The sequence below is a fragment of the Myxocyprinus asiaticus genome, chromosome 32, assembly GCF_019703515.2.
Source record: "Myxocyprinus asiaticus isolate MX2 ecotype Aquarium Trade chromosome 32, UBuf_Myxa_2, whole genome shotgun sequence".
NCBI classification, from domain to species: domain Eukaryota; kingdom Metazoa; phylum Chordata; class Actinopteri; order Cypriniformes; family Catostomidae; genus Myxocyprinus; species Myxocyprinus asiaticus.
This window is the reverse complement of record NC_059375.1, coordinates 40,944,555-40,961,580: the sequence shown is the minus strand read 5'-3', so window position 1 is coordinate 40,961,580 and position 17,026 is coordinate 40,944,555. Positions and strand designations below refer to the sequence as shown.

The 17,026-nt window shown below is 35.2% G+C and overlaps 1 protein-coding gene across 2 annotated transcripts in view; it reads left to right on the top strand.

The window, feature by feature from the left end:
• Positions 1-17,026, top strand: part of LOC127423600 (dedicator of cytokinesis protein 1-like) — a 361,421-nt gene that overhangs the window by 68,310 nt on the left and 276,085 nt on the right. For both annotated transcript variants that reach the window (XM_051668049.1, XM_051668050.1), the window contains exons 7-10: positions 1,337-1,472; positions 2,836-2,993; positions 6,311-6,392; positions 12,839-12,974. In XM_051668049.1, coding sequence (XP_051524009.1) covers positions 1,337-1,472; positions 2,836-2,993; positions 6,311-6,392; positions 12,839-12,974 — 512 coding nt within the window. The remainder of the gene's footprint in view (positions 1-1,336; positions 1,473-2,835; positions 2,994-6,310; positions 6,393-12,838; positions 12,975-17,026) is intronic.

Genomic DNA, 17,026 nt, shown 5'->3' with positions numbered 1-17,026 from the left:
CAACACCCAAACAACCGTCTAGCAGCATGCTTAAAAACACTTATAACACAATAACAACACCCTGGCAACCATTCACAACACCAAAGCAGCTGTCTAGCAACCTGCTAAAGAACACTAATAACACCTTAGCAACCTCAAAGCAACACTCTGGTAACCAATCACAACACCCTAGCAACCATTTGGCAACATGCTAAAAACACTCAGAACACCTAAGCAACCTCATAGCAACACCCTGGAAACTATAAAAACACATATAGCACCATGATTGCAATTATGCAAGGGCAAGCACTACAGAAAATGTCAAAAAAATGTAATTGATGCAATAGTTGATTTTAATTATTGATCAATGTCTTTTAACTTTATTAAAGGTAAAGTGTTAAAATACCTTCTATCCCAGTTTAATATGCATAGAAAACTATAAGTTAGCTGTTCATAGTTTGATTCTCCTTAAAAGTGTCAACTCTGTGGCAATTTGAAAAATGTTGCTTTGTTAGTTTGTGCATCCCAATATCACACCCATTGGTATGAGTTTGGGGCATAACTATATGTTTAACCGACCAAGTGCTGAGTGTTTTTAGCAGAACCGTACTTCCTTTTACTACAGTTAACTCCTGTTAGTGGTAAAAGGAAGTGAGGACAGAGATGAGAATATTGAACTGCAGTGAACATAAAGCCACTATTGTGCATCTGTAAAGATCCATATAAGGATGAATCACACATAGCTCTTAGTTCCTAATTCATGGCTCTCTCACTACACTTGTGAAAGTGTTTTTTTTATTTTTTATCTTTGGAGCCTTTTTTAAATTATCTTGTTCTTTAGTGTTTCTGCCTTTTGACCACTTTTGACAAGACTGTTATAATAAATGGTGTTTGCTAAGGCTGGTGTCACTATTGTTTTTGTTCATACTTGGAATTAGTGATTTAAACAAACCCCTAACGCCAAGTGTAAAACTTCGGTGCGTAACTTGTTCCACACTGTTTGTGCTACAGACATGAATGATACCTCAGATTGATCACTTTCTTAGCAGTCAGACTTGCTGTGATTTTTACCTGGCTTTACAATAAAAAAGGAATGACAAAAGACTTGCATTATAGGAAGGAACTGATCCCTCCTTTTCTTCAGAAAATGTACATATTCTAATTAATATTTTTTGTGCTACTTATTCTGTTACACCCATTTTCAGTTTTTTGAAGTTGAGCGGAATAGTACAACACAAGCTATATTTCATTTCATTGTTCCTTCTCATCCATCAACCTTTACTCATCTCGTCTCTTTCAGCATATTTGATTTTAAAACTTTTTCCTCTCCAACACTGTTTTTCTGGGTGTTTGGTAGGTATTTAGACTTGGATTTGGTAGTGAGAGATAAAGACGGGAATATTCTGGATCCGGACCTGACCAGCACTATCAGTCTGTTCCGAGCACACGAAACTGCATCCAAACAGATTGAAGCTCGCATCCAAGAGGAAAAGGTAAATCGTTGTCATCTGTTTTCCATCAGTATGACTATGGTGTCAACAAAGACACCTTTATCTGAGGTTTGTGGAAAATTAGCAGCCACGTGTAGAATGATTTCTTAACATGACTGGAATATTTTATTTTGATTGGTCAATCACAGCATCCTGCGGTCAGATGTTTTTGTGTAATGACTGCTTAAATTATAATTGACTGATTTCCTACATGGCTGGTTTCATACTGATTTCATGTCTCTCATATTAGTCCGGGGTCATCTTTATTGTCATTAAACAATAAAAAAAAATAATAAAAAAAATCATTTCGCCTGCACATGAAGTCAACCACTGTAAATACTACTATTAAAAAGTCCTTTTTTATTGGGATTAAAAGCTTTTAAAATATTTCTAAAATAACAAATTCCTAAATATAATTATTTATATCATTTTTTTAATATGAAAATAATTAATATAGTATTTTTATGTTTTGATTTAGAAAAGTTTTATTGAATATGTTTGCAAGTTTTTGACAGAAGAAAAATAAATAGCTCCTCCCTAAATGTAAAATAAAAAAAGTTTTATTAATACAAATGTATAATCATGTATTATACAATTATAAAAAATGTTATAAGCATATTTAAGATATATCAAGTGGTCTCTTTATTCCATATCCATTTCTTAATTTATTTGTTGAGTAGCAATGAAATAAGTTAAATATTATGCAGTCAGATACCCCTTAAGATAATATTTGTTTAGGAAGTATTTCAGATATTGTCTGGCTGACTGTACATTATCCTTTCCTTATTTTAATATTTGTTTGATGTTAGTACATTTTGAAGGCTGCGGCCTGACAGTACACTCATACTTTCTCTTTGCAGTTATTTTCATCATCACTTATGTAACTTCTAATTAACTATTATTTATATGGATATCTGACTTCATTTGTTCAGCACGACCACAAAACCACACACACAAAAAAAGTCCCTAATCACATCCCTAAAACACCATCACCAACGTGTGAGAGATTCTGCAGGATAAGAGGGTGTAAGAATGAGCCACTACCCATCATGCAGTCACACCTGAAACACATTGAAGTATTTAGGCTAACATCATCAGCATTTTTATATTTGGGTGAACTGTTTCTTTAAGATTAGCTATACAAGAGACAGCTTTAAACAATAACATCATTGTTCTACCCTTCCAAGGTGACCTCACCCAGATGGTCACTGTCCTTCTGTGTCTCTGCAGATTGTATATGTGATATAAATTGTTTGGGACTGACAGTGACTTATGCCTGTATAATTAGTCTGGCTGATTTTAAGTCTCAAGACGTGATGAATTGTGTGCTCTGATGCATTGCCATGGATGTATTTCTATTTTTCAGTCTCAGAAGCAGAACTTGGATTTGAGCAGGCAGGCGAAGTTTGCCTCGACACCCTCCTTTGCTCTGTTCGTCACGCTCAAGAACGTTGTGTGTAAAATTGGAGAAGACGCAGAAGTGCTGATGTCACTATACGACCCAATTGAGTCAAAATTTATCAGGTGTGTACACACACTGGAACATGAAGTCATGCCAACCCTAAACGCAGGCCGTCTGCTATAGCTTTCTCCTTTGTGTAGGGATTCAAGATTTTTAATTATTATAATTACTAATTCATAAATGAATACTATTAATAATCAAATAATTATATAATTTATTATATATTTTTTAGCATTTGTTTGTTGTTTTATTTAATTATTTTTACATTATTTTTTATAAATATTAAATGTATTATTTAAAATAATGTAGCATTTTCATTTTTGTATATTAAATGTTTTGACATTTTTGCATAAATTCAACAGAACAACATACACTGCCCCTCCCAAAATATAAAGAAATGAAAATATATATAATATACACTCACTGGCCACTGTATTAGGTACAACTGTACATCTACTTATTCATGCGATTATCTAATCAGCCAATCGTGTGGCAGCAGTGTAATGTATAAAATCATGCAGATACGGGTCAGGAACTTCAGTTAATGTTCACATCAACCATCAGAATGTGGAAAAATGTGATCTCAGTGGTTTGGACCATGGCATGATTATTGATGCCAGATGGGCTGGTTTGAGTATTTCTGTAACTGCTGATCTCCTGGGATTTTCACGGCCTCTAGAGTCTACTCAGAATGGTGCCAAAAATTCTCCTCTGACCTCTTTCATCAACAAGGCGTTTCTGACCACAGAACTGGCGCTAGCTGGATGTTTTTTTTTTTGTGTTTTTTTTGGCACCATTATGAGTAAATTCTAGAGACTGCTGTGTGTGAAAATCCCAGGAGATCAGCAGTTACAAAAATACTCAAACCTGCCCATCTGGCACCAACAATCATGCCACGGTCCAAATCACTGAGATCACATTTTTTCCCCATTATGATGGTTTATGTGAACATTAACTGAAGCTCCTGACCCGTATATGCATGATTTTATACACTGCACTGCTGCCACACGATTGGCTGATTAGATAATCGTATGGATGATTGTTGGTGCCAGATGGGCTGGTTTGAGTATTTCTGTAACTGCTGATCTCCTGGGATTTTCACACACAACAGTCTCTAGAATTTACTCAGAATGGTGCCAAAAACAAAAAACTTGAGAGAGGTCAACAGAATGGCCAGACTGATTTGAACTGACAAAGTCTACGGTAACTCAGATAACCGCTCTGTACAATTGTGGTGAGAAGAATATCATATATAGAAACTCAGCAAAAAAAGAAACGTCCCTTTTACAGGACACTGTATATTAAAGATAATTTTGTAAAAATCCAAATAACTTTATAGATCTTTATTGTAAAGGGTTTATACAATTTTCCACGCTTGTTCAATGAACCATAAACAATGAATGAACATGCACCTGTGGAACGGTTGTTAAGACACTAACAGCTCACAGACGGTAGGCAATTAAGGTCACAGTTATAAAAACTTAGGACACTAAAGAGACCTTTCTACTGACTCTGAAAAACACCAAAAGAAAGATGCCCAGGGTCCCTGCTCATCTGAGTGAACGTGCCTTAGGCATGCTGCATGGAGGCATGAGGATTGCAGATGTGGCCAGGGCAATAAATTGCAATGTCCGTACTGTGAGACACCTAAGACAGCTGCTACAGGGAGACAGGAAGGACAGCTGATCGTCCTCGCAGTGGCAGACCACTTGTAACAACACCTGCACAGGATCGGTACATCTGAATATCACACCTGTGGGACAGGTACAGGATGGCAACAACAACTGCCCGAGATACACCAGGAACACACAATCCCTCCATCAGTGCTCAGACTGTCTGCAACAGGCTGAGAGAGGCTGGACTGAAGGCTTGTAGACCTGTTGTAAGGCAGGTCCTTACCAGACATCACCGGCAACAACGTCGCCTATGGGCACAAACCCACCTTCGCTAGACCAGACAGGACTGGCAAAAAGTGCTCTTCACTGACGAGTCGTGGTTTTGTCTCACCAGGGGTGAAAGTTGGACTCACGTTTATCGTGGAAGGAATGAGCGTTACATCAAGGCCTGTACCCTGGAGCGGGATCGATTTGGAGGTGGAGGGTCCGTCATGGTCTGGGTTGGTGTGTCACAGCATCATCGGACTGAGCTTGTCATTGCAGGCAATCTCATCGCTGTGCGTTACAGGGAAGACATCCTCCTCCATCATGTGGTACCCTTCCTGCAGGCTCATCCTGACATGACCCTCCAGCATGACAATGCCACCAGCCATACTGCTCGTTCTGTGTGTGATTTCCTGCAAGACAGGAATGTCAGTGTTCTGCCATGGCCAGCGAAGAGCCCGGATCTCAATCCCATTGAGCACGTCTGGGACCTGTTGGATCGGAGGGTGAGGGCTAAGGCCATTCCCCCCCAGAAATGTCCGGGAACTTGCAAGTGCCTTGGTGGAAGAGTGGGGTAACATCTCACAGCAAGAACTGGCAAATCTGGTGCAGTCCATGAGGAGGAGATGCACTGCAGTACTTAATGCAGCTGGTGGCCACACCAGATACTGACTGTTACTTTTGATTTTGACCCCCCGTTTGTTCAGGGACACATTATTCCATTTCTGTTTGTCACGTGTCTGTGAAACTTGTTCAGTTTATGTCTTAGTTGTTGAAGTTTGCTGAAAATAAAAGCAGTTGAAAATGAGAGGATGTTTCTTTTTTTGCTGAGTTTAAATAATTATTATTATTACTATAATTGTTAATATTATTATGTTTGATTATTTTCACAATTGTAAAAATATTACGTATTATTCTAAATAATATTTTGCATTGGTTCAACAGAGAATAACAAAAAATACACGGTACCCAACAAATATCCTCCCAAAATGTTTTATTGTTGTTGTTGTTGTTGTTGTTGTTGTTGTTGTTGTTGTTATTATTATTATTATTATTATTATATACTGTTATTACTGTTATAATAATAATAATAATAATAATACATTATTTGTGGCACTTTTTTTTAAAAATATTACATTATATTTAATATTCAAATTAATGGTGATAATTAAATTTCTTATATATTAAATGTTTATATATATTTATTATTATTATTATTTTATTTTTTATTTTTAAATTTTTTTGCATAGGTTCCACAGAAAATAGCAAGTAAAAATTACACATCCCCTCACAAAACATACAGGTTATATTAAGACATAAGCATAATGATATATTGTAAAACTATAATACATTTTATAAGTATGTTTAAAATGTATCAAATTTTAATTACATATTGCACATATTTAAGTTACAAGCATAGTAATATTAATAATTGAAAGAAAATACTCTGGCCCTTATTTTTAATCTGTAATCATGACCTTTTTTTATCATTCTCACAGTGAAAACTATCTTGTGCGCTGGTCCAGCTCCGGTTTGGCGAAAGACATTGATCAACTTCATAACCTACGTGCTGTTTTCACCGTACGTATAATTCTCTTTAGTTATTTGATTTTGTTTTACACTTACCACTTTTTATCCTTATAGAAGGTAGTGACTGATCCTGAAAGAATCCGGAGACACGTAAAGGGCCGGATTCAAACCTACAGCACTCACAGGAGCACCACGTCTCATTGGCTCTTGTTTTTTAAAACCTAGTGAGCTGCCTTTAAATGCAGTAGTCAACGTAGACAGTTGCCTTCTAAAGCTTTCAGATTAACTGATGCAGTGCTTTATTGCCGGCTAACTCCTTCTGTCCTGAAACTTCGTCTTGTAAATGATTTGGTCACGGCTTGATTCTGTGCCTGTGTTCCTGTCTCTCGATTTGTTCCTTAATAAGTAATCACTGTAATATTGGGTGACACTTTAATTCGTGTTCATCAGTCGTGTTGTAGAATTGGTAATTAAAGTATTGCAGAAAAAGGCATCATCATTAAAGCTACAAAGGGTAACGAGCTAACAGTCTTTAGTGGAGCTTGTATGATGTTCTCTGGAGAGACTGTCTGGTTTGTGTTGTTTGAGATATTTTATGTGTGTTGGTTTATATGTGTTTCTGTGTACATGTACTTTAAATTAGTACTTCGTTATATTTAACATGAAATAATTTAGTGCTTGTTTTTTCACACTTCTATCAAGGATGCTTTTTTCTGTAATTTATATGCATTTTTAAATACATTATTGTTGTTTGATTACGATCTATATATGGTGAGCACAGGTAAAGTGGGACACTTAATCATCTACCATTTATGTATATATTATTCAGTTCTACAGTCAGCAACTGTTATGGGATGACTTTGATGTTGCTGTTTGGATCATATTTTAATAACAAGTGTTTCAAGTGCCAGTATTTACTTTATTAGTATGTGATCATGGGTAGGTGACGCATACTCTTTTTGAACTTTTTTTATAAACATCAGTTTTAGGTTAAAATGTCTAAGAGAGTTTTTTCTAAGAATGTCTAAGAATTTTGACAATTTACTTTCATTGTATGAAAAAAAAAAAAAAAGATGCAATGAAAGTGAATGCCTAACATCTCCTTATGTGTTCTACAAAACTATCCATTTATGAATAACTGCACACTTAATCTCCCGAGGCTCCTGCGTGACTGCTGTGTGCATTTTCCGCTCCCCTTTTTGACTAGTTGCCCCTAAGAAACATGAAAAAAACAATAAAACAAAAAACAAGTAGTTTTCCTAAAAATGTATGTTCACATACTGTATGTGGACAGTGAGACTAAGTTGTGAAATTTTAAATAATACCAAGCTATAGAAAGTCAGACTTTTTATATCAAATTGTTTGTTTCCAGAAGTGTTGGGTATTCCTGTTTGAGTTGTTACAGACATTACATACAAAATTAACATAATTAATTCTGATTCAAAGTAATGGCCAGCATCATCCAATCACTGCCAACCATGTTCAAATAAAATTATTCATTATTCATTCAGAATCTATGTACTGATTACCATTGTCCCAAACATGTTGAGCGGTCCAAACATCATCTGCAGCCTGAAACTGAACTTTTGATAGGACGTTTTGATTGAATGCACTTAGCTCTATAGAGAGCTATAGGATGCTCGCTTGCTCCCTGTTTAGTGAATGACTTAACCCTCCAGTGTGCTGTCTGTCTGCAATGGTCTCAGAACAGTTTGAAATGCACCTTATTTTCATCCTAACTCCATATAAAGCCTCTGAAAGCAAAATTTGTCCGCTTTTGGATGCATCCATTAATTCTCAATGTGAGAATGCACAGTGAATTTAGGATATTTTAACTGAAACGGAGCATACAGTCCACGAATGTGGTCATTGTGTTTAACAGCGTGCCGTTTTGTGATAAATTGCTCAAATTAAAAAAATGGCATATCGGATGAAAATAGAGACTCTAGTCTTTTGACTCAAATAGGTTTCAGTGTAAAAACGTAATAAGGTTTCTTACCAGATGTAGTTTTGTTGCCGTTTCAACCAAACACAAACTTCTCTGCGATCTCCACCCTGTTGTTTTGTCACATGTCCGCGTGCGTCGATAGTGTAACTTTTTACTGACAGAACAGAGTTTCCTGAACTGAGATCAGTCATTTTAAATTAAATGAAATTATGCGTTGCATATAGCGAAGCCAAAATACAACGTACACGCATGTGGCCGCGGGGTCGTGCGAGGTTATAGGATTAGCAAAATTAAGTTTAAAATATATTTTGATGGAGTACAGCACAAATTTCCACAAGTATTTAATTCCAACTACCCTTATAGAATGTCTATGTTGTGTGTGTGTGTATGAACACTTTTTTGTGCATGTATAGGTACTGAATTTGTTTGCACAGATTTGCACCCACACATAAGAGCTATTCTCATCTAATGATGGTAATTTCTTTAATGGCCACAAGGCTGGTGAGGGTCAGAAACAATTAATCCTTCACACTGACACCATACTAACAATTCCTACTCCGTGTAAACGGCCCAATCTATGGATCAAAAACTCCCTTCCTGGCTAAACTAACGAGTTTCAGTCTAACTAGATGGTTGTAGGCCATCGCACCTGATACAAGGCCACCACTTTTGAATCCACTGTTGCAAAACATGTCCAATTCATAGCGCTTGAGAACTTAAAATGACAATGGGGTCCATATTAGTACATAATGTGCTTAACTTTTGCTTTGTTCCAAAACCTAGTGAGCTGCACGTTTCCGATGCGAAGATTATTTCAGAAGTTTGACATCTTAATTATGCTTGCTTCTAAGGTATCTCGTTTTGGCAAAATTCTAAGGCAGCATCACATTTATCTTTTGCAGAGAAGCCAATTCCAGAAAATAACACCATCAACTCAGTGAAAAAAATAAATGTTTGTATTTATTGACTATAAATAAACGTACATATTATTTCAAACTGAGAATGATCAATACAGTAGGTTATTGTAATTAAAAGTTTGGATGCACCGATGTATCGGCCAACGAGATTTAACATTTAAAACTATTTACACATCGTCATATGCATGAATGCAGATATGAAAAAGCAACGGTTTATTTATAATTTATTACGGAAATCTGTTGCATTGTGTAAAGTTTATAATCATCTTTTGTTATATAAAGAAAAACCTACCAAATTAAATGAAATCCAAAGAAGGAAAGCATGTCTAATGCATAATGTGAATTGAAATCTTGGTAACACTTTCTATGAAACCATATTTATAATGCATTGTAAAGGCATTAGGCCTATAAATGCATTTTATATATATATATATATATATATATATATATATATATATAAGTAGTCTTTGCCTGCTTTAAGTTACAAAAGCATTATATTCTTATAAACAGCCATAACATAAACTTACATAACATACAATACATTACAAGTCAAACTTTATATAATGGAAGTTATTTATAAAATATGTCTCCAAATAAGATGCACAAAAGTATATAATCAGTTTTATTTTTTATTATTCTTGGGTGTGTTTACACCCAAGAAGACTGGCTACATGTGTGATCAACATACATACATACATATATACATTATATATATATATATCCTATATCCTTTTATTTTTATTTTTTTTTGGGAGAGATTTTCTGATATATTTTAACCTTTTTTTGAATATCTCAAAATGTACATTAAATGTGTTGTTTTGTGCATGTGTAAAGTATATAGCTTCCAGCATGACTTGTAATATCTTATAAGCACTTAAATATATCTTATAAGACATTGCTTTTGTCACTTTACTTAAAGCATGCCTATTATATACATTTCAAATTACATTATAACTTCTGCAGATAAAACTGGATGTTGCTTGTGTTATAATGCATTATACTCTACAGTATAACTATTATATACAGTATAAGTATTATAATGTATTATAATACAATATAAAAATATTATTATATAATATAATGTATTATAATTGTGGTTACAATTATTTATAAAAGTTATAACATATTATAAGGTGTATTATGAGACATTGCTAATGCAATATAATGCCTTTACAATGCATTATAAATATGGGCTTCATAGAAAGTGTTACCGAAATCATATGTAAAATGTGATTTCTCTTGTTTAAAACTGCAGACATTTTTAAAAGTGCAAAATACGTTGGAATCAGTTGCAAGTCGAGTTTTCCGCGTGGAGCACTATTTGCGTGGTGTGCAGCAGTGTTATTGTTAACGAAAACTAAAATGAAACCTAAATGGAAAATTTCTTTAAATAAAAATCAGAACTGACTAAACTAGAAAACTAAAATAAACTAAAACTAAATAATAACTAAATTAAATAAAAATGACCTCATTAATTTTTGTTTTAGTTTGTGTATACCCGTTATATTATCAAATTTGAAACTTTTACAGTCCATGTTAATTCTACATGAAAATGCCACTATACAGTGGTGTGAAAAAGTGTTTGCCCCCTTCCTGATTTCTTATTTTTTTGCATGTTTGTCACACTTAAATGTTTCAGATCATCAAACAAGTTTAAATATTAGTCAAAGATAACACAAGTAAACACAAAATGCAGTTTTTAAATGAAGGTTGTTATTATTAAGGGAAAACAAAATCCAAACCTACATGGCCCTGTGTGAAAAAGTAATTGCCCCTTAAACCTAATAACTGGTTGGGCCACCCTTAGCAGCAACAACTGCAATCAAGCGTTTGCGATAACTTGCAATGAGTCTTTTACAGCGCTGTGGAGGAATTTTGGCCCACTCATCTTTGCAGAATTGTTGTAATTCAGCCACACTGGAGGGTTTTCGAGCATGAACTGCCTTTTTAAGGTCATGCCACAGCATCTCAATAGGATTCAGGTCAGGACTTTGACTAGGCCACTCCAAAGTCTTCATTTTGTTTTTCTTCAGCCATTCAGAGGTGGACTTGCTGGTGTGTTTTGGATCATTGTCCTGCTGCAGAACCCAAGTTCGCTTCAGCTTGAGGTCACGAACAGATGGCCGGACATTCTCCTTCAGGACTTTTTGGTAGACAGCAGAATTCATGGTTCCATTTATCACAGCAAGTCTGCCAGGTCCTGAAGCAGCAAAACAGCCCCAGACCATCACACTACCACCACCATATTTTACTGTTGGTATGATGTTCTTTTTCTGAAATGCGGTGTTACTTTTACGCCAGATGTAATGGGACACACACCTTCCAAATGTTCAACTTTTGTCTCGTCAGTCCACAGAGTATTTTCCCAAAAGTCTTGGGGATCATCAAGATGTTTTCTGGCAAAAATGAGACGAGCCTTAATGTTCTTTTTGCTCAGCAGTGGTTTTCGTCTTGGAACTCTGCCATGCAGGCCATTTTTGCCCAGTCTCTTTCTTATGGTGGAGTCATGAACACTGACCTTACCTGAGGCAAGTGAGGCCTGCAGTTCTTTGGATGTTGTTGTGGGGTCTTTTGTGACCTCTTGGATGAGTCGTCGCTGCGCTCTTGGGGTAATTTTGGTCGGCCGGCCACCCCTGGGAAGGTTCACCACTGTTCCATGTTTTCACCATTTGTGGATAATGGCTCTCACTGTGGTTCTCTGGAGTCCCAAAGCTTTAGAAATGGCTTTATAACCTTTTCCAGACTGAAAGATCTCAATTACTTTCTTTCTCATTTGTTCCTGAATTTCTTTGGATCTCAGCATTATGTCTAGCTTTTGAAGATCTTTTGGTCTACTTCACTTTGTCAGTCAGGTCCTATTTAAGTGATTTCTTGATTGAGAACAGGTGTGGCAGTAATCAGGCCTGGGTGTGGCTAGATAAATTGAACTCAGGCGTGATAAACCACAGTTAAGTTATGTTTTAACAGGTGGGGCAAACACTTTTTCACACAGGGCCATGTAGGTTTGGATTTTGTTTTCCCTTAATAATAACAACCTTCATTTAAAAACTGCATTTTGTGTTTACTTGTGTTATCTTTGACTAATATTTAAACTTGTTTGATGATCTGAAACATTTAAGTGTGACAAACATGCAAAAAAATAAGAAATCAGGAAGGGGGCAAACACTTTTTCACACCACTGTATATACAGGTTATACAAGACTTTTTATTGCTTTAAACTTATTTAAATATTACTGGTAAACACTTTTGCAGCCATAAACATACTGAAACTAAAATAAAAATGAACTAAACTGAATATAGAAAACATTTATATATATATTTATATAATTATAACTAACAGACAATGTGAGAAAAATAACAAAAACTGAACTAAGTTGGAATGTCACATTGAATATATAATAGAAACTGAATAAAAAATCAAAAACTATAATAACCCTGGTGTGCAGAGTTACAACCTATTTAGAGCTTTCACAATTATGATGGTCCGTGGTGGTTAGTATGCTGGCTTAGAAGGTTGCTGCCTTTGTAGAAACTGAGGCAGCAATCCAGGTTTTGATTTTTATTTTTTTATTTTTTTTTATTTATTTATTTTTTTCATGCAGTTGTTTATTTGTCTGTGTGTTTCTTTGTAGGATCTGGGCAGTGAGGATCTGAAGAGGGAGAAAATCAGTTTTGTTTGTCAGATCGTTCGAGTGGGCAGAATGGAACTCCGAGATAACAACACAAAAAAATTAACGTCTGGCCTCCGCAGGCCCTTCGGCGTGGCAGGTAGAGCTCCATTTCTGTCTTCTTGCACACACTCAATGCACATCTGGATTCCCTTTACATAAATGAACCATGGTAACCATAGTGTCTTCCAAAATACCATAAAGTTATTGCGACAATTGTAAAATCATAAATGAACATAGAATCGCCTTCAAAAATAAAAAAAGCTTTCAGAATCATTGCCATTTTGTTTTTTAAGGTAGTGGTGACTAATACAGTGTTATCACAGTTTTCATTGGCTTCTTGCTTTAGTCAACGTGAAATAAAAATTAACCCTCTGAACTGTTTTATGAACAGTTTATCAGTGAATATTAACTAGAGATGGGGATTTTAAGTAATTTTGTAGTCGATTACTCTAACACACACACACACAAAAGTAGTCCAGTACTTGAAGTTTAGAATTTAAGTATAACCTTCAATCTTTGAACCTGTTTTTCGTATGTATATACACTGGTGGCCAAAGGTTTGCTGTTTCGGAAGGAAATTGGTGCTTTAATTCACCAAAGTGACATTCAACTGATCACAAAGTATAGTCAGGACATTACTGATGTAAAAAAACAGCACCATCACTATTTGAAAAAAGTCATTTTTGATCAAATCTAGACAGCAGTCATCACTCCAACACCTTATCCTTGAGTAATCATGCTAAATTGATGATTTGGTACTAGAAAATCACTTGTCATTATATCAAACACAGCTGAAAGCTATTTGGTTCATTAAATGAAGCTTAACGTTGTCTTTGTGTTTGTTTTTGAGTTGCCACAGTATGCAATAGACTGGCATGTCTTAAGGTCAATATTAGGTCAAAAATGGCAAAAAAGAAACAGCTTTCTCTAGAAACTCATCAGTCAATCATTGTTTTGAGGAATGAAGGCTATATAATGCTTGAAATTGCCAAAAAACTGAAGATTTCATACAAAGGTGTACACTACAGTCTTCAAAGACAAAGGACATCTGACTCTAACAAGGACAGAAAGAGATGTGGAAGACCAGATGTACAACTAAACAAGAGGATAAGTACATCAGAGTCTCTAGTTTGAGAAATAGACACCTCACATGTCCTCAGCTGACAGCTTCATTGAATTCTACCCGCTCAACACCAGTTTCATGTACAACAGTAAAGAGAAGACTCAGGGGTGCAGGCCTTATGGGAAGAATTGCAAAGAAAAAGCCACTTTTGAAACAGAAAAACAAAAAGAAAAGGTTAGAGTGGACAAAGAAACACAGACATTGGACAACAGATAATTGGAAAAGAGTGTTATGGATCTTAACCCCATTGAGCTTTTGTGGGATCAGCTAGACTGTAAGGTACGTGAGAAGTGCCCGACAAGACAGTCACATCTATGGCAAGTGCTACAGGAAGTGTGGGGTGAAATGTCACCTGAGTATCTGGACAAACTGACAGCTAGAATGACAAGGATCTGCAAAGCTGTCATTGCTGCATGTGGAGGATTTTTTTGATGAGAAGTTCTGATTTTAAAAAAAAATTGTAATAGTAATTTTTCACGTTATTAATGTCCTGACTATACATTGTGATCAGTTGAATGGCACTTTGGTGAATAAATGTTCCAATTTCTTTCCATAAGAGCAAAATATGTGCATTATTCCAAACTTTTGGCCACCAGTGTATATATAAACAAAATAGCACTATGCATAAACAACAACATCTAGATTCAAAAATGACACAAAAAAAACAAAAAACATTTGCACTCAAACATAGAAAAACTCGTTCAATGTCTTCTGAAGCGACAGGATTACTTAAAATAGTGACAGAATTTTCTTTTTGGATGAAATATTCCTTTAACAGCGTCATGCATACACAGCACCAACCAATGCATTGAGTTGTAACGCAAGATTAAGGTGAGAGAAGCAGTTTCATTGTTGCCAACGGCATGCGAAGACACAAAGGAAAATCAAATTGCACTATTCGATTAGTGTTTTATACTAGTCGAATATTTAAAGCTGCACAAGTACTCGATTAATCGATTACTTGTGCACATCCCTAAGATTAACCACTTCTGAAGCTCTCTGATGCATGCGCCGTCTGCGGTTCACGTCAAGATATAAGTGAGAATTTTGCGCTCCATTTTCACTTGAAATTAATGTTTGCATAATTAGCGTCGTAACAAATTTAGGAATTGCATAAATAAGCAATGCAATATAATAGAATTATTTATTTATTTATTTTTAAAGAAGAAAAATCCAAGGCACTCACGTGGTATGAATTAAAAAGCCTTTATTTAACCCTGATGAAGGCTTTCTTAGCTGAAACACAGTGGCTATTTTAGATGTAGCCCGGTTAAATAAAGGCTTTTTAATTCATACCACACGAGTGCCTTGGAATTTTCTTTTTTTTTTCCAAGAATTTTTGTTACCCCTTTTTCCAATGAGCACCAGTGGCTATACTTTTTTGGTACCTTTGTAGCACACCTAATTTCTTTTTTTTTTTTCTCTTTTGCTTATTATAGAATTAATATTATATTAAAGTTGAAAAAAAAAAAAGAGACATATTTTAAATATTTGGAAAATTTTAATATTTAAAATATTATGTTTTCGTATTTTTTCTGCACAATTTTTAAAGCATTAAAGGAAATCATATCCCCATTTTATTAAACGGTTCCAAGTTAAATAAGAATAGTTGACTTCTTAAGGTGTTTACTAAGCACACATACACCTTAAGAAGTATGACAATTTATATGGCAAAGGCCATAATCTTGAGAAGTCCTGAAACAGATCATTAATCGCAATTACCTAAATGACAATTAACCTTCAGCCAAATTTCTTAATTGTGACAGCCATAATTCCGGATGAATTATATAAAGTCCCATACTTTATATTTGTTTTTCTTGTTGAATATCCTGTTTTACTCTTACATTCCTTAAAATAGTTTGAAATTATATATGAAACGTGCCATTTTATGTTGACTAAAAATACTGTCTTTGCTCTTTGCTTCTTGCTTTTATTCTGTTGTTGTTTGCAAGAACAGTTCTGCTGTTGTGATCTTTTATTCTTTAGTTTGAAAAAAATAATATCAGTTCTCCTGTTCTGAATAAAAAATGAAGAAGAACATGAGAATGAGAGGAGACATGCAGCCTTTGGATTCCATATCAAACATTTTTTGAAGTGGGAATGCATTTCTGTCTCCGTCTCACTCGGTCTCTCGCATGCTATACGTCGGTTAGCACAGGCTGTATATGGGTCAGGCAGATAGAGGCAGGATCTGTATGTGGAATGTCACTTTTAATGCGTCACATTCAGAGACGAGCCAACACTTCCATTATGGCTCATCAGTTTCCTGTTGGCTGCTGTAAAGCCAATCTCACCCTGAACACTGCAACACTCAAGCCGAAATGCCCACTTAAAGTGGATGTTTATGTGTTCAGTCAGTAATAGCAAGCTGTTGAAACCACAAATTTAAACCTCTCTGAGTGGAATTTGCTGTTGTGTTTTATAATGGTGTGTCTTTACAGAGGTGTACAGTAATGTTTGAAACTCTTTAAATGTCAGTCTCATGAAGACTGTATCATAGTTCAATCCCAAAATCAAATTTAGATTTTCCATAAAGAAAATGAAACCTATTTTGGACCATTGTGATTTATGTTTTGTATTTTGCATTGTGACACTATTTGTATTTTATTTATTTCGCATTATTTTTGATTTTGTTACATTAGCAGGGGTTTTCAAACTGGGGTCTAGGGACAATTTGAAAGAAAATAAGATTTTTTTAGGGCAAAGTTAACTTTTATTAAATTAAATATGTTTAACGTGTTAATTTTTAACACCGTTTTATAGATTGACAATTCATATGTACAGTGCATTCTGAAAGTATTCAGACCCCTGCATTTTTTCACATTTTGTTATGTTGCATCCTTATGCTACACTCCATACTCCATAATGACAAAGCAAAAACAAGATTTTTGATAACTTAGCAAATTTATTAAAAAGAAAAAGCTGAAATATCACATTGACATATGTATTCAGACCCTTAACTCAGTACTTAGTTGAAGCACCTTTGGCAGCGATTACAGCCTCAAGTCTTTTTGGGTATGATGCAA